Source organism: Heterocephalus glaber, unplaced genomic scaffold (genome assembly GCF_053883595.1).
Source record: "Heterocephalus glaber isolate CG9 unplaced genomic scaffold, H.glaber_assembly_v1.0 deba00001613, whole genome shotgun sequence".
Lineage (NCBI taxonomy): Eukaryota > Metazoa > Chordata > Mammalia > Rodentia > Bathyergidae > Heterocephalus > Heterocephalus glaber.
In genome coordinates, this window is record NW_028258384.1 from 14,313,599 (window position 1) to 14,330,620 (window position 17,022).

The 17,022-nt window shown below is 31.4% G+C and overlaps 1 protein-coding gene across 1 annotated transcript in view; it reads left to right on the forward strand.

The window, feature by feature from the left end:
* Klhl4 (kelch like family member 4) overlaps positions 1-17,022 on the forward strand; it is a 137,423-nt gene that overhangs the window by 82,807 nt on the left and 37,594 nt on the right. Inside the window, exons 2-6 of the mRNA XM_004868868.3 lie at positions 617-784; positions 1,150-1,286; positions 5,198-5,394; positions 9,891-10,103; positions 16,675-16,861. Of these exons, the coding sequence (XP_004868925.1) occupies positions 617-784; positions 1,150-1,286; positions 5,198-5,394; positions 9,891-10,103; positions 16,675-16,861 (902 nt within the window). The remainder of the gene's footprint in view (positions 1-616; positions 785-1,149; positions 1,287-5,197; positions 5,395-9,890; positions 10,104-16,674; positions 16,862-17,022) is intronic.

Here is a 17,022-nt window from a genome sequence, read left to right on the forward strand (position 1 = left end):
ATTATAAATACAACAGCCATCACATTTTCCTAAAAAGTAAAAAACCAAAAAGTGGAAATATGTAGCTTTTTCCTGATGTATTGTCATATTGTAATAAATTCCTGACATATTGTAAATAAATTTGTCATATTGTTTCTGACATATTTTAAATAAAGTTACAGAACTCTCTGATCAGAGATTTTTAAAGAAATATTTCTGATATGTAATGTGTTTCTTATGGAGATGTTTAAGAAACAGTCAAAATTTAGTTACTTTGAAGCAGGACTTTGGGCATAAGACATAATTATGATATCCATAAGGATAAAAAAAAGGTAGTATTTTTACTTCTATGCTTGCATACATAGCAATTATTACTAACGTGAAGCATAAATTGTTATAATTCCTTTTGTAATATAAATACTAACCATGACTCTTCACTTTACTGGAAGATTAAGCAGCAATCAGTAGCAAATATTTCAGATTAAAGAGCAATTTTTTATCTATTTTAATCCATCATGTTGTTTTTAGAAGTCAGTGTGCATAAATTTCCACTAGATGTGTACGTACACTAGGAAAAAATTACTGTTTTCATAAAGTGATGTGATAAACCATATTCCCATCCTTAATTCCCTTTCAGATTATATACACAACATCTTGATGAAATGAATACTCCCAGGTCTGAGGAACACTTCCATGCTATAAATCATGCAGAGCAAACTCTCCATAAAATGGAGAAGTACTTGAAAGAGAAACAACTGTGTGATGTGTTGCTCATTGCTGGACATCTTCGAATTCCAGCTCACCGGTATGTATCCTTACACAGAACATTTGGAAGACAGTGAAAGTATGAATGAGGGAAAATAAGATAAATTGGAGCATTGAGTGAATAAATTTTTTTCTATATTGAAAAAGCATTAATATATATGATCCATTTGTTTGTACTATATTTAGAACAGCCAAATTTTGCAGAAATTCGTAAAACAATGTTAATCCTCCAAAAATAGATCAATTTATTTATGTAACCTTTCTAAATTCACTACACTTTTTTGATTTGTGAAAAATTTAAGCAGAAAACAAACTGAGTAGTCCTACAAACTTAGTGAATACATTTTAAGCTATCAGTAAGATTATCAACTTATGTAAATATCCATGAATCATTCCTCTTTCTAGGTTGGTTCTCAGTGCAGTGTCTGAGTACTTTGCTGCAATGTTTACTAATGATGTGCTGGAAGCCAACCAAGAGGAGGTCAGGATGGAAGGGATAGATCCAAATGCACTTAATTCATTGGTGCAGTATGCTTACACAGGTATGTACTGGATATGTGTTAAACCATAAACATATAAAACACGCATTCCTATTTACATTCTACAGGTAAGGTAAGTGAAAGATAATCAAGTAAATAACTATCCTAAGGTTGTAGGAAAGCAGAGTTATGACTCCAACTCAATAGAATAAAATAACAAGATATAAATAATATGCTGTAAAATATTTTTGCCATGATAGAGAATTATTTTAACATGAAAGTACAAGAACACATAGATCTTGAATAAAGTGGGAATATTCCTGCTTTAAAACAGAGAGGGAAATTGGAATTTTCTAATTTTACAGTACAGATTTAGTCTCTTCCCTTAGTATAGTGAGGTCATACCAAATTAAACTATAAAACAAAAGGAAAAAGAATAATTTTATAATAATTATTTCATCTTGAAGATATCCTAGAGTTTTTACTTTTAATTTTTATGAATACATATTTTCAATACATAATGACTACATTCATTTCGGGGATATGGTACATTACATACCTTAATTCATTTTATGTTCCCTTCACCTCTCCTTCCTCCTCCTGCACTCAATCACTTTATCCCTGTCTCTTTTGCAAAAGATCAATCGCCATGCTTTCTATTAACTTTTATTTCACTCTTTGTTTATACTTTGGGTTTCTCATATAAGAAAACCCATAAAATATCTCAATTTTTGTATCTGCTTTATCTCACTTACTGTTATGATCTTAAGGTGTAACCATTTTCCCACCAATGACACAAATTTGTCCTTCTTTATGGCAGGCTAGTGTTCCATTGTGCATAAATATCACATTTTTATCCATTTACCTGTTAATGGTCATATATGCCACTTCCACGATTTAGCTGTTATGAATTATGCTACTGCAAATATGGAATTGCGTGTATCATTGTAATATGGTATTTTTAACTTTTTCAGGAAGATTCCTAGAAGGAAAATAGATCTCTAGTAATTAAATACTTTTATTTAATTTCTATGCTCTTCTAAGAACTAAAATATTATTTCCTGATTTTCTCCAGAATTGCTTCCAGCCATATTTGCATGCACTGTCACTAAAAGAACTTTGAAAAATTATGTGATCTCCTTATATTTTTCTCCTTAGTGACTAAATATTTTGTACTTTTAAATAGTAGTAAAGTTTAAAATATCTAATTCAATGTAACTTTTATAATATAACTTTTAAAATACTGATTTAATTTGCACTTAAAATATATCCAGTTAAATCTAACTGTATATAACTCAATAACTCAATATAACTTTTTAAATACTGATTTAATTTCCACTTAAAGTATATCCAGTTAAATCTAAACACTATAGCTATGTCAAACACCATCCATTTAAAATTATATGCATATGGCAGTTCCTCAAGTTAAACATTTCCATTATAACTCAACCATTTCAACTTCTAAGTATATACCCAAGAGAAGTGAAAACATGTCTACTCAAAAATGTATATACACATGTTTATATCAGCATTATTCATCATAATCAAGTAGTATAAACAACCAAAATGTTTATACACTGAGAACTTGCTAGATTACATTTCATATGAGCCTACTAACAGTTGTTAATAGGCAATAAAAATGAATGATGGATGAACTTTGAAACATGGATGAACTTTGAATACTTCATACCAAGTGAAAGAATCATATCACAGAAAGAAATTTTTTCTTTTTGTATGACACATCCAAACTAAGAGAAATCATGGAGATGGAAAGTGGTTAGTGGTTATAAGAGTATAGGGAAAACTGGGAGCAACTGTCAACAGATATAGATGGTACTTCTCTTAGTTTAACAAGACATTGACAGTTCTCTCCTTTCAAATCCAGCATCAGAAACAATACAAGAAAATGTGTGGATGGATGGAACCTCTTTTACTCTTTTATTTGTTGATATTTTAGTTTTCTCATATATGAGAAACTATATGATATTTAACTTTTTAGGTTTGACATAACAGTATGTTCATAAGTTCCAAATGTCATGATTTCATTCTTCTTTATGGGAGAATAATATTCATATGTACAGAGTCTGCCAAAATATATACGTATTTCAGGAAAAGAATAACTTGTATTAACATTTTAATACTAAATTTATTGTTATATAATAAGTTTAATACAGGTTATCTTTGGCTTCCACAATTACAAGAGTTGCTCAAATTGGTGGCTATTATCTTCCAGACATTTATTAGTATGGTGAACTGGAACTTGAGTAACCTTGGTCATTGAGATTGCTGCATGTGGATTTTCAATTTCTTCTCTAAGGGCTGGCAGTGTAGTGGATTTTCTTTCATATATGACATCCGCCGAGGGTCCCCATAGGAGGGCAATGTCATCTGTTGAAAAAATATTATACTATTTTTCTTTTCCTGAAGTTTGTATACATTTTTAGATATATATTATCAATTTGTCCACTGATGTCTACTGATGAGCATCTATGCTGTTTCCAGAGTTTAACTATTGTAAATTGTGTTAATATAAACATGGTTATGCATGTATCACCATAGTACGATGTCTTTAACTCTTTGTATAATGTACCTGAGAGAGGTATAGCTAGTCAAATGGAATTTCTATTTTTAGCTTTGTTTTTATATTAAAGAAAATAGTTATATAAATAATTTTTCATTTGTGAACTCTTTTCAACATTCTGTTCCTTTTGAGGTAGTGCCAGGGGTCAATTTCACACATAATATTTGGGAAATGACCTAATTATTAGATGATGAGTGCATATACAAAAATAAGGAGGTAAAAAGTTCAATATTATCTTTATTTACAAAAATCTTTAATGCCACACAAACAACAGTTATATGTATGACCAAATGTAAGATCCTACATAGTATAATGTTCCTTGAATGATAATGCAAACAATTTTTCTGGATTTCTTTAGGTTTGACTGGTGTTGAAAATTTTATTTATTTAAGATGATGTTTTTATGTATATGTATGTAAGGGGTAATTAACATTTATGAATGCTTAAATTAAGAAAAAAATTCACAATAAAAGACTACTATTAAACACCAAGAAATATTCTTCCTCACTTTGAATACACTTATCCCGTCATCATTGCCACTTTGTGAGTGCTTTAGAGAGTGTGATCAGAAATACCATTGCTGCTGAGTGCCATCCAATGGAAAGGCAGGTTTATAAAAGCATTATGGTGTATACTCATATGCCTTATTCACCAGATCTGACTCTCAGATTTCTGGCTCTTCTTCAAAGTTAAAAAGACCATCAAAGGCAAACCTTTTGAATCTACTGATGACATTGAGGCAGCCATCACTCTAGAAAGAGATGAAAGAGAACTTTCAGAACTGCTTCAAAAAGTGCCAAGAATGATGAGATAAGTGTATTCAAAGCATGGGAGAGTATTTTGAGGGTGATTAATTGCAATTTGCCTTTCATTTGTTTTAAAAAAACTGAAATCTTCAGAAACCTTTACTATAATTTACTATTTCACCTATATCAAGTGAAATTAATGATGTAAGTTTCAAATCCAGGTTTAAGAATTGTGTCTTCTTGTAAGAGGCAATCTTTTTTGTCTGTCTTATACTCTAACTAAATTTAAGACTGTGATACTCATATATTAACTATTTTTACCCTCATTACGTTTTTCAGAATTTTAAATAATTTTTCATAAAATAAAAAATAACAAATTACTCTATATTATAATGATAGTACTCACTGTTCTTTTGGTACAGTAATTTTTTTGATAATCTACTCTGTCCCCCTTCACCCTTTTTATTGGTGTTTATAAAAAGACTCTCTTGTGTATGCCAGCCTCAAAATATATTTCCACATTAGCTACTGTACACTAAAATGCATAGCCTTACTAAATATGGAAATGGAAAATTTGAATTAACTAGCATAGCTATGTGTTACTTTGTAAGATATATAACAATTCTTTACTTTTTCAAACCATTAAGGTGCTCTGCAATTGAAAGAAGATACTATTGAAAGTTTACTGGCTGCAGCTTGTCTTCTGCAGCTGACACAAGTCATTGAAGCCTGCTCCAGTTTCCTCATAAAGCAGCTCCATCCTTCAAACTGCTTAGGAATCCGATCATTTGGAGATGCCCAGGGGTGTACAGAGCTCTTGAATATAGCACATAAATACACTATGGTAAAGTCATTTTTTAAAAATCAGCTTGTAGTATCAATATATAGACACTGGGAAAAATTAAAAGACAAAATAAAACATACAGTTTTCAACTGAAATATATATATGTCTTTTATTTCTGCAATCAAAAAGGTTTGACTAAAAATCAAAACTTGAGAAAATAAGCATACCGTTAAAAAGTAAATTGTGCAAGGATATTGATCAAGTTGGATATATAGTATTAAGAAAAATATTAGTTCTCTATTGTTTTAGCATAATCAGAAATTTAGTTTGTAAAATTGTAGAAATTATTAATTTCTAAGGAAAGTTAAGCTTCATGTAGTAAGAAAAATGCTAACATTATTGGATCAATATTAATTGGAAGAACTTAAGAACTGCAGAAATTTGTAACTCAGCCAATAATATGAATGGACTATGTCTTAACAAAAAGCTGCATTTTGGTTAAAAAGATTTTGCAATTTAGTCTTTTGATTTAAATTATGTTAAAGTTCTCAACATTAGTAGTATTTATACTGGACCACATGAATATGTCAGTAAGTGGCAATTATTTAAAATTTAATATGGTAAAAGGATCTTTATTCAGGCAGATGTCAATCAAAAGAAGTATGCTGCAAGAACCGAGGTAGACTGGATGAATGATAAAAAGTAAATTCTCACCATAATACTTTAATAATGCAAAGAAGAAAATGAACTTTTAAACTTCTGAAGTAGTGAATGAAATGAGATGAATCTTTCTGTGAAACATAATTAAAAGATAAATATTTCTAACAAAAAAATCGTTTCATTTATTCAGTTTAAAAATGAAACAAAGTTGCACACAAGAAATCACTGGAGAATTGTTTCGATGATTGATAAATAAAAATAGCTTTACTTTAGATAGAGATGAAGATAACAGCATTTTTCTGGAGTATTATATAAATTTAAATGTTTTCAAGTTTATAAAATTAGAGTTATGTAACATTTTCTCATAAATCTTTCTCTTCCTTCTTCTCACCCCAGGTTATTGCTCAAAATCTGAAGTTTCACATATATTCCTGAAACAATATCTTTATGTGGAGAATCGTATTATAATGGATTTATATTTTAAAGTTTTTCACATTATTATATTATTTTTATTCCTTTGTCCTAAATAATCTAAACTTTTGTCCCACATAATCTAAAGGAACAGCAAATGTGTAGTTCAAAGTTTAATATAACCACAAAAACCAAACACAAAGACTTCCTGTTCAATTACTTAAAATCTTGAGCTATTAAGAATTTTCTTTCTGGTAACTGATGCTTACAGACAAAGTACATTGTAATACACAGTTTAAATTATTTTTCTTGCTCAAAATAAACTTGTCTCCTTTTCATATTGTCTGAAACTGAGTGGTAAAGCAGGATATGCAGAAAAATGCAATACTATTGTGTCCTTTAATTCCCATTCTTTAGCTGTATAGTGTTGTCTCCCTTAATACCCCTTCTTTAGTTGTATTAGTGTCTATTGTGAATACAGTAATAGGTAAAGGCTCTGTTAAGACACTGCTTTTCAAATTCTACATGTAAGCATAATAATTCAAATAATTTTAATGTCTAAACATAATGTGTATTTAGGGATAATAACCACGTGAGTTAGTAAACTGAGTATGGCCGATTCTCTTCTTAATGTGAGTGGGCTTCATGCAGAAACACCCTCACCCAGAGTAGTGTTGAGTCAAATGGTCAGCTTGCGAGCTAATCATGTTGACACAAAGAACTAACCATCTCAACCGTATAAACAGTTGTCTCTATCAATGAATCATTCAGCAAGCGTGCTATATATATTTAGTAAATTTTACAGCAACTCAAGTGATAATTTAAAACAATAAATAAATAGGGAATCCAAGACATAAAAGAAGATTATTGGGAAAGTACATAAATCAAGAGTGTTTACTTTGAAATTAGGAGCAAAATAATTCTAAAATCAAGCAACTTAAAATTTAGGCTTTAAGTCTAAGACTTTCTGTACAGTAGAAGATATTGCAGTGCTATATATAAATAATGTAAAAACATATATTCTGTTTTTATTTAAACTAATCAACACTGTCTAAAAATTTTAATAGTCTAAGCATCTTTGAGGACAACATATTCTATCAGAAAATCTAATTTTTGGATATATGAAATATGACTCCAATATTAATGATTTCTAATCAGGTTTTAATTGACTCAAATTCATAATCAAATTTAATAGCCTAGTCTATGATTTATATTGGCCATTAAGTAAGTCTTACACACTGAGGTATTTATTTTTTCTCTCTATTTAAAAAAATTATTTCACTGGAGAATACAAAGACAGTGAGGCAGTGTTTTTTATCATATTAACATTGTTTCAGAATTTACATATGATACTAATAGATAACTATAAGTGTTGTAGTGTTTTATGTTTCTAATCATTTCATAAATATGTTATCACTTAGGAAAGTCAGCTGCAGAATCAAACAAAATGCACTAGACATATTAGAAGCTTGTTTTGAGTCCAGACTTTGCCACTTACTCCACAAAAGATCAAACAATGGTTGTTTCCTGATTTTTCATCAGAGAAATTTCACCTCCTTAAAAAGTCACACTGGCAATGAGTTAATTCTTGTAAGTTTACAGTATTTAGTAAAGCATTAAGAGTGTACAAGTGAAATGTATTAGTAATAGTAAAACCATTACCATTACTTTGTGAGAGAGGATTTTTAACAACAAGCATCTACTTTAGTAATAACAATCATTCTCTGGCAATTGCATGCCTCAATCATAAAATATTTTTTTTCTAAATAGACAAGTTATTTGGAAATTTATGGCATCACAGCTCCATTATAGCCAGTCATTATTGATTATTGGTATATGGATAGTTCTGATATTAGTCAAATTCAGTTATGCAGTGACTAAACTCAGAGTAGAGGTGAGAGAATAATTTGATTTATCCACAGCCACCAACAATTCAGAGGTTGTTTTAAACTACTCCTAAAATATCTGTTTATTATGTAAAAAAACTGTTCGTCTCTATTTCAAAAGTATTTTTGTTTATGTAAAAATATGTTCATCTCCATTTCAGAAGTATTTTTTTGTTTTAAAGTTGCTTTCTGAATATTGATTTTTTTATTAGTGAATGTTTGCAATGCATAATGTTTACATTTATTGTGGGATGTTGGTACAAGTACACAACACATCTTAGTTCTATTTTTTGTCCCCTAACCCTTAACATTCCTCCCTGCTCCTTCCAGCTCTTGGTCCCTTTCCATTTGCAAAAGCTCTATTTTCATTTTTTTCTTTGAATTATTTTTCACCCACTTTCCCTCTCCTCTCCTCCTTTCTCCATCTCTTGTTCTCCTATACCTTTGAAAAAGATTTCCCTGCTTTCTATTCATCATATATATATATATATATATTTGAATTTTAAAAAGAAGTATATTATTATTGCATTTAAAATGATATCTTCACTATGAAAAATGTTACAAATGATTTTTTAAAAAACTATACAATATTTATATACAAAAAGTATGTTGGTATTTTGAAACAAAATCTGAAACAAATTTGACATTTGATATATTATAGCATACATGACAATATTATTATAGAAAGGAGAATTGAACTATAATATATAAACATTGATATGTACCCCTATCCTCTCTCCTAAAGAAATACTTTAATCTGATAATGGTGGTGCACACCTGTAATACCAGCACTCTGAGAGGCTGAGGCAAGAAGAGTACAATTTTGAGTGCAGCCTCGGCAAATGCGTAATTAAAGAAGATCCTGTCTCAAAGTAGACAGACAGACAGATAGATAGATAGATAGATAGATAGATAGATAGATAGATAGATAGATAAATGGATGGAGATGGTCTGGGGATACAGCTCAGTATAACGGATTCGAGTTCAGTGGCAAGTACCACAAAAAAGAAAACAAAGAAGAAGCACTTCATAGTAGAGCTTCTTTTACATGGTCTTCAATCTGTAGATTGTAATGTGATGTAAAAGGACAGAATTATTTTGACTGATAGAATATCATTATTTTCCACAATAGGAAACTATTTTCATTAATGCTGTATCTTCTCATCTCAAAAAAATGAACAGTTACTGTGTAAAACACATAAAGATGCTTAATTCTTTCATACCTTCACAATAACCTCCTCCTTCAAAACTTTCAGAATTTCTCTTGGGGTTTTGGCTAAAAAGCAACTTAACAGTCATTTCTGAAGTCATAAGCTGTTGTTGTCTTTAACAATAGCTACTTTGCCCATGGAGTCTGTAAAGCGATTAAGGGTTTTGTTGTGATCAATAAATAATCCTCAGTGGAAGCATTTACTAGCTCTACTTCACAATGCTTCCACACTCCTTTCATGGGTAACAATAGTACCAAATTGTTATAAGTGGATGTATCTATCACTCTGACTTTTTCTCAAAGTAGGCGAAGTAAAATGTTTTGATATGCTTCTTTTATTAAGAAATTTCTAAAGTACAGAGTTTCAATAGATGGCCTTTCTTTTCTAGGAACATTTCATTGAGGTTATAAAGAACCAAGAATTTCTCCAGCTTCCAGCTAATGAAATTTCAGAGCTTCTGTGCAGTGATGACATTAATGTGCCTGATGAAGAAACCATTTTCTATGCTTTAATGCAGTGGGTGAGCCATGATGCTCAGGCTAGACAAGGAGACCTGGCAATACTGCTTTCATACATCAGACTGCCATTACTCCCACCACAGGTATGGAAATTCACCCAGGTAATGTGAACCAGAGCTCTGAACTACCACCAGGCACCAATCCATTACTTAGTTTTTTTTTGTTTTTAATTTTATTTTTATTAGTACATGTTTGCAGTAGATAATGATTACACTCTTTGTGGAGAGTTGGTACATGTACGTAACACATCTTCATTCTTTCCCCTCCCCTCCCTACCCCCTCTCTTCCTCTCTTGATCCCCTTCCCTTTTGCAAAAATCTATCTCCCTGCTTCCTATTAACTTTTATTTTACTATTTATAATTTTGGCTTTTCATCTTCAAAAGAGAAACCATGAAATATTTATCCTTATGTGTTTGAATTGTTTCACTTACCATTATAGTTTCAACGTGCATCCATTGTCATACAAATGAAAGTTTATCCTTCTTTCTGGCAGATTAGCACTCCATTGTTTGTAAATACCTCATTTTCTTTATTCATTCATCTGTTGATGAACATATAAGCCTCTTACAAGATTTAGCTCTTATGAGTTGTGCTGCTATAAGCATGGATGTGCATCATTGTAATATGATTTCTTTAATTCTTTTGGAAAAATACCAAGAAGAGTAATAGCTGGGTCAAATGGAATTTTTATGTTTAGTTCTTTGAGGAATCTTCATACTGATTTCTATAATATCTATCCTCCATTTTGCTCTTTATTTATACTTTGGGTTTCTCACACAAGAGAAAGAGTGCAATATTTCAACTTGTGTCTAATTTATTTCACTTTAGATTATAGTCAAAGTAAATTTATTTTCTTAAAAAATGTCTCGTTTGTCCTTTTCATGGCAAAGTAGTACTCCATTGTATATATAAATACTGCATTTTCTTTCTCTATTCATCTGTCCGTGGGCATATGGGCTGTTTCCAACATTTGGCTATTATAAATTGATCATTTTAATGTACTTATTGGCCATTTGTATTTCTTCATCTGAGAAGTATCTATTCATTTTAGATATTCACTTTTACATTTGTAAATACTAAACAGTTTCTCTGGTGTGAGAAACTGAAAGTGTAAATAAGGATCAAAATGTATAGTAGATAATGTGAAATAGGAAGAAAATGTCCAAAGGGGAAGTGTAAGTGGGAGGGGTAGGGGAAAGGAAAGAAGGGAAAGGACTAAATATGAGAAAAGGAAAACATGGAAACAAAGTCTTTATAAATAGAGAGGGGTGGAGGGGTTGAAGGGAGGGCAGGGGAATGGGGAGAAAATAAGAACCAAGATATTCACTGTTAATAGGTCTTTAAATTTGAGACATCTAATATTTTTGAGTTCTTCATATAGTCTAGGTATGAGTCTTCTGTCTGAGGTGTAGCAGGTAAAAAAGTTTCACCTTTTGTAGGTTGTTTCTTTACTCTGTTGATTATTTCCTTTGCTATGCAGAAGCTTTTCAATTTGGTAATATTTTTTGTTTTTTCTTGATTTATTTCTTGTGCAGTTAGGGTCCCATTCAGAAAATCCTTGCCTTTGCCTATGATTTCAAGAGTTTGACTTATTTTATCTTCCACTAGATTAAGTGCTTCTGTTTCAATATTTAAGTACTTGATTCATTTTGATTTTTATTACATGATGAGAGATATGGGTATAGATACACTCTTCTGCATGTGTATAGGCAGTTTTCTCAATACTCTTTACTAATGAGTCTTTCTTATTTCCAGTGTATGTTTCTGAACTCTTTGTCAAAGATCAGATAACTGAATGTGTCTGAGTTTATTTCTGCATCCACTATTCTTCTCCATTGATTCATATATACATTTTTGTGCCTGTACCATGCTGTTTTTAACACTGTAGCTTTGTCATATAACTTAAATTCCAGGATGCCTCCTGCTTTGCTCTTGTTGCCCAAGTTTGATTTTGCTATTCTTGGACTTTTCTAGTTCCATATGAATTTTAAGATTGTTTTCTCTAGTTCTGTGAAGAATGTTATTGATATTTTGATTGATATTGCTTTAAAACTATATATCAGTTTTTGAAGCTTGGCTATTTTCACATTATTTTTCCTGCCTAACCAGGAACAGGGGATATGTTTCCATTTTCTGATTCCCTCTTTAATCTCCTTTTAGAGAGTACTATAGTTTTTATTGTAGAGGTCTTTCACTTCCTTGGTTAATTACTAAGTATTTAATTTTTTTAGTGCTATTAAGAATGGTGGGTTTTTTTTTTTCCTAATTCCTTTCTCAGTGAGTCCATTATTGGAGTATGGGAATACTATTGATTTTTTTTTTTTTTTTTGCACCAGTGATTGAACTCAGGACCTTTTGGTTGCCAGGCAGGTGTGGTGTGTGTTGATTTTTTTATACTTCTGCATTGCTGAATTTGGTTATTAATTCTAGGAGTCATTTTGCGGAATTTTTTCTAGGTAGAAGATCATGTTGCAAATACTGATAAATTGACTTATTCCTTTCCTATGCATATTCTTTTTATTTCTATCTTTTGCCTAATTGTTCTTGCTAATGTTTTGAGTACTATAATGTATGGGAGTTTTGATATTTAAAATCCTTGTTTTGATCCTGGTTTTAGAGGAAATTCATTTAACTATTTGCCATTTTATATTGTTATGTCCCAGTGGGGATCTGGGGGCCTAGGGCTCTCCTATTCCTGAAGTTCTTGCCCTACCTGGCAGTGAAGAATTGAGAGACCGAACTGACTCAAAGCCAAAGATCTCCTAAGTGTGAAGAAGTCAGGTTGTCCCGGGTGCAGAAGGAGGAACTCAGAAAATGACAAGCAATATGAAGCAGAGGTTTATTAATAATATGACAGAATGAGGGATTGCCAAACAGTGAAATACATGGCAGGGAGAAGCTCTGAAGATGAGCTTCTCACCATGTCATTACCTTGGCCATATTTGGTAAGCTGATTTTCTAAAAATGACTCTTTCACTGACTGGTACAATCACAGTCTTAGCCTTTGTTTCTGGGGTGAGCTAAGGTTTGCAGGATCTATGAGTACATGGCAAAAGTATGCAACAGTCTCACAAAGGGCAGCCTCCTCCAGTACACCATGTCATGAGTAAGCATGTGGCTATCTCTATTGTGATAGCCACCCAGGTCATGCCTGATGCTGCATATTCCTCCCTAACTGTCCTTACAATATAATGTTAGCATTTGGTTGATAATAAATAGCTTTTATTAGTTGAGAAATTCCTTCTATACCTATTTTCTTCAGTGTTTCTAGCATGAAAGGACAGTACATTTTTGTCAAATGCTTTCTCTGTCAATTGAGATGATCATGTGATGTTTGTCTTTACTTCTGTTTATATGATGTATAACATGTCTTGATTTGCATATGGTGAACTTTTCTTACTTTCCTGGGATGAAGCCTATTTGGTCATAATATATTATCTTTTAGATGATTTGTTGCATTCTTTCTGTTAGTCCTTTGTTGAGGGTTTTTAGTTCTATATTTATTAAAGAGATTGGTCTGTAGTTCTCCTTTTCAGTTGTGTCTTTGTCTTCAAGAATGACTTTGGCAGTACCCCTTCTCTTTCAATTTAGTTAAAGATTTTGAGGAATATTGGCATTATATCTTTCCTGAATTTCATGTAGAACTCAATAGTGAATCCATTGGGTTTTGGTCTTTTTTTAGTTGTTAGTTTTTATTAAAAAACCTACTGCTTCATTTGCATTGACTTATTGGATCATTCAGGGTTTTTATATCTCTTGGCTCAGTTTTGGTAGTTCATATGTATCTAAGCATCTGTCAAAATGGAACCATTTTGTAGAAGGATATAGCTAGCCTTCAACTAGAGCTGTTAATAACAGAAAAAGAGGAAACAGTGATATAAAAATTACAGGTAATTATTAAACATCAGAATACTCTAATTTTAGTTTTTTCTTTGTCCAAATAGCACTTATAACAACAGAGGAAAACAAATAAACATTTTTATTTCCCTCCTCACCTTCTAAGCAAGGTGAAACTAATCATAGTAGCCTCCCACTGGAGGCTCAAAAGCACATAATATCTATTAATGTGTGTAATCAGCCGCTGTGCTGAAAGAATGATGTCATAATTTTAGATGCACTAGAGTATTCTTATAATGGCATCTTCTTCATACAGGCCAAACTGAAGGATTATAGCACAGAATATTCTAAAAAAATTAAAACATCTTCATACAAAATCCAACCTTATTCACCTCATACTTAATTTTAGTATGTGAATTTTAGTGAGGCTGCAGAGAGATCCCACTATATAATTTCACAATTGGTGATAACCACAATTTCATAGTAAATTGACCAGTAGAAAATATAATTTGTAGTATATAAAATAATGTATTGTCCACATGAATTTCATATTTATCAAATCTGTGACTGAAGTTGCCAAATATTATCCACACTGGAAAAAGGGACCTTGTCTGAACTTGGTGGATCAATAGTTTCACAAATGTTAAAGTTAATTCATTTCTCAAAGATAATCTTATTGGAAGAAATAGAATAATTGTGAAAAATAACTGTTCATCTGTTGATAGTTTCTCCATATATATACTGTTAAGTAAATCTCATGAAACTGCATACTTGCTCTTAATAATCTATCTGTGATGAGATAACATTCATTGATATCTTGAGTATAACAGATTTTTCCAAATGCAAGGCAATAATAGCACCAAAAAGATAAACATTAAAATATACAGTATATGTAATTTAGAAACCCAAAATTCTAAATTTAGAATTGATACTGAACTGCAGAATTTATAGAAATAATGTTTGTGTAAACATGTGTACACTTATGTGCGTTATTCTCCAAAGGGGGTCTATGTCAATCCGATTTATAAGATTTTCAAAGATATCACCAATTAAAATGTTCCTGGACCAATAGCATGACATTGCTTCCATGTTTGATAGATGCTTAATTTTTCAGGCCAAACCCCACATCAACTGAAGCAATTTTTGCTGGTCAGTACATGGAATCTATGGATTAATACATTTTCCGTATGATTTTTAGACACACAAAATATTTAGACTGGACTAGTGTAAGAATTATAATCCCTTAATTTTATTCTTGTTTAATTCCATTTGACATTTTTTTTCAAAAAGAGAACAATTAGTTGACGTTTCCTTACTTATTTTGGTGATGAAAGGTAATTTCCAGATCAAATGTACAACCAGTGGTACCTTGTCCTTTTACATCTGCATATGCCTTATGCCCAATATGGATTATGTGGACTTCTCCAGATGATATGAATGATAAGTTTAGCATACAGTATAGGTTTTCTAAAACAAGTTTTAAAGTTCTTTAAACAAATATTTTAGAAGCGAATTATATGAAGATGATGATATAACACTGAAGAATATTTTTACAAAAAATTACATAACTTAATCTTCAAACATATTTCCAACAGCATATGCAGTTGAAGAAATGCTAAGAGTCCCCTCAGGGAAGTAAAAATAGCAATTGATCAGAGATTACAGGTGACGAGGACAGAACTGAAGTTAACCAAAGCAAAGCAAGAAATTTCAGAAAAGATCTGTGAGATGAGATTAACACCCCATTCCAACAAAACCTGGTTGCTTTGGAAGCCGATATAATATAACTCTTGACAGCATTCTGAAGTATACTTTAACTTCTCTCTTATTCATCTCAGGAAAAATATTTTGCCTAGCATTTACTAATATCAATTTGGATCTTATTGTCTGTCAGATAATGGTAAGATTTATCATCTATTTTTGCTTATGTCTTGACTTGTTACTAATCCATACACATTAACCAATTTAAAAAACACCCACTATCAGAATATAGAAGTGATTTGGTGATAAAGATTCAGGCTTCTACGGGTTATATTGTTTTTATAGAGCAGGTTTGCATGATCATCGCCACTACTCTCACCCAAAATCCACTAAAAAAATCACTACTTTCATTAGCTACATGCAGTTGAACAGGAGAGACTGAAAAATCACAGCCTTTCTTTCTGGCTTCTTTCATTTATTTATTTTTCTTGCAGTATTAGTGATTGAATCCAAGACCTTGTGCATACTAACCAATAACTCTATCACTGAGGTACATCCCCAAATTTTTTCGAAACAGGATGCCGGCCTCAAATTCACAGACTTATCAATATCTCGAGTAGCTAGAGTTACGATTCAATAATTTTTACCCTAGAGTATGAAGGAATAAATCCTTGCAATGAGTTACATCCTCAGACTTTTTTATTTGTTTATTTATTTATTTTTGTTGTTGTTCTTTTGAAAAAGAGTTTCACTGGAAAGCCTAGGCTGGCCTCAAACTTGCAACTATTTTGTCTCAAATTTCTGAGTGCTAGGATTATAGGCATGTGATACCATGCATGCTTCAGTAACACTTTTTATAAGTGTTTTTTTCACTCTTACCACTTCTGAGGGTATACGTATATATTCAAAATATGAACACTATCAATTAAGTCATTAACTACTACTATGAAGCATTTAATTAGCATAAGTGAAATTAAAAAATAAGTAACAAAATATTCAAAACTATAAAATTTACATTTGAATTAGCATGTTTCCTCCCAAGTTATATAACTAAAGTATGTTCTTTCTAATGGTGATTTTTTTTTTTTTGTATGCCATAAATTATTACTTTTCAGCTACTGGCAGATCTTGAAAATAGTTCCATGTTTACTGGTGATCTTGAGTGTCAGAAGCTCCTAATGGAAGCTATGAAATATCATCTCTTACCTGAGAGAAGACCCATGATGCAAAGCCCTCGAACAAAGCCCAGAAAATCAACTGTAGGGGCACTTTATGCTGTGGGAGGCATGGATGCTCTGAAAGGTAAAAAAGACAAATTAATTAATTTAGAAACTATCTTCAAAGAAGAGGCATTTTCTTTTCTTTATTTTTTGTTCTTTTATTGGTACATTTTAGGTACACAATTCTTTACATTTATCATTGGGTGTTTGTACCTGTACATGATATATCTTGGTTCTTTTTTT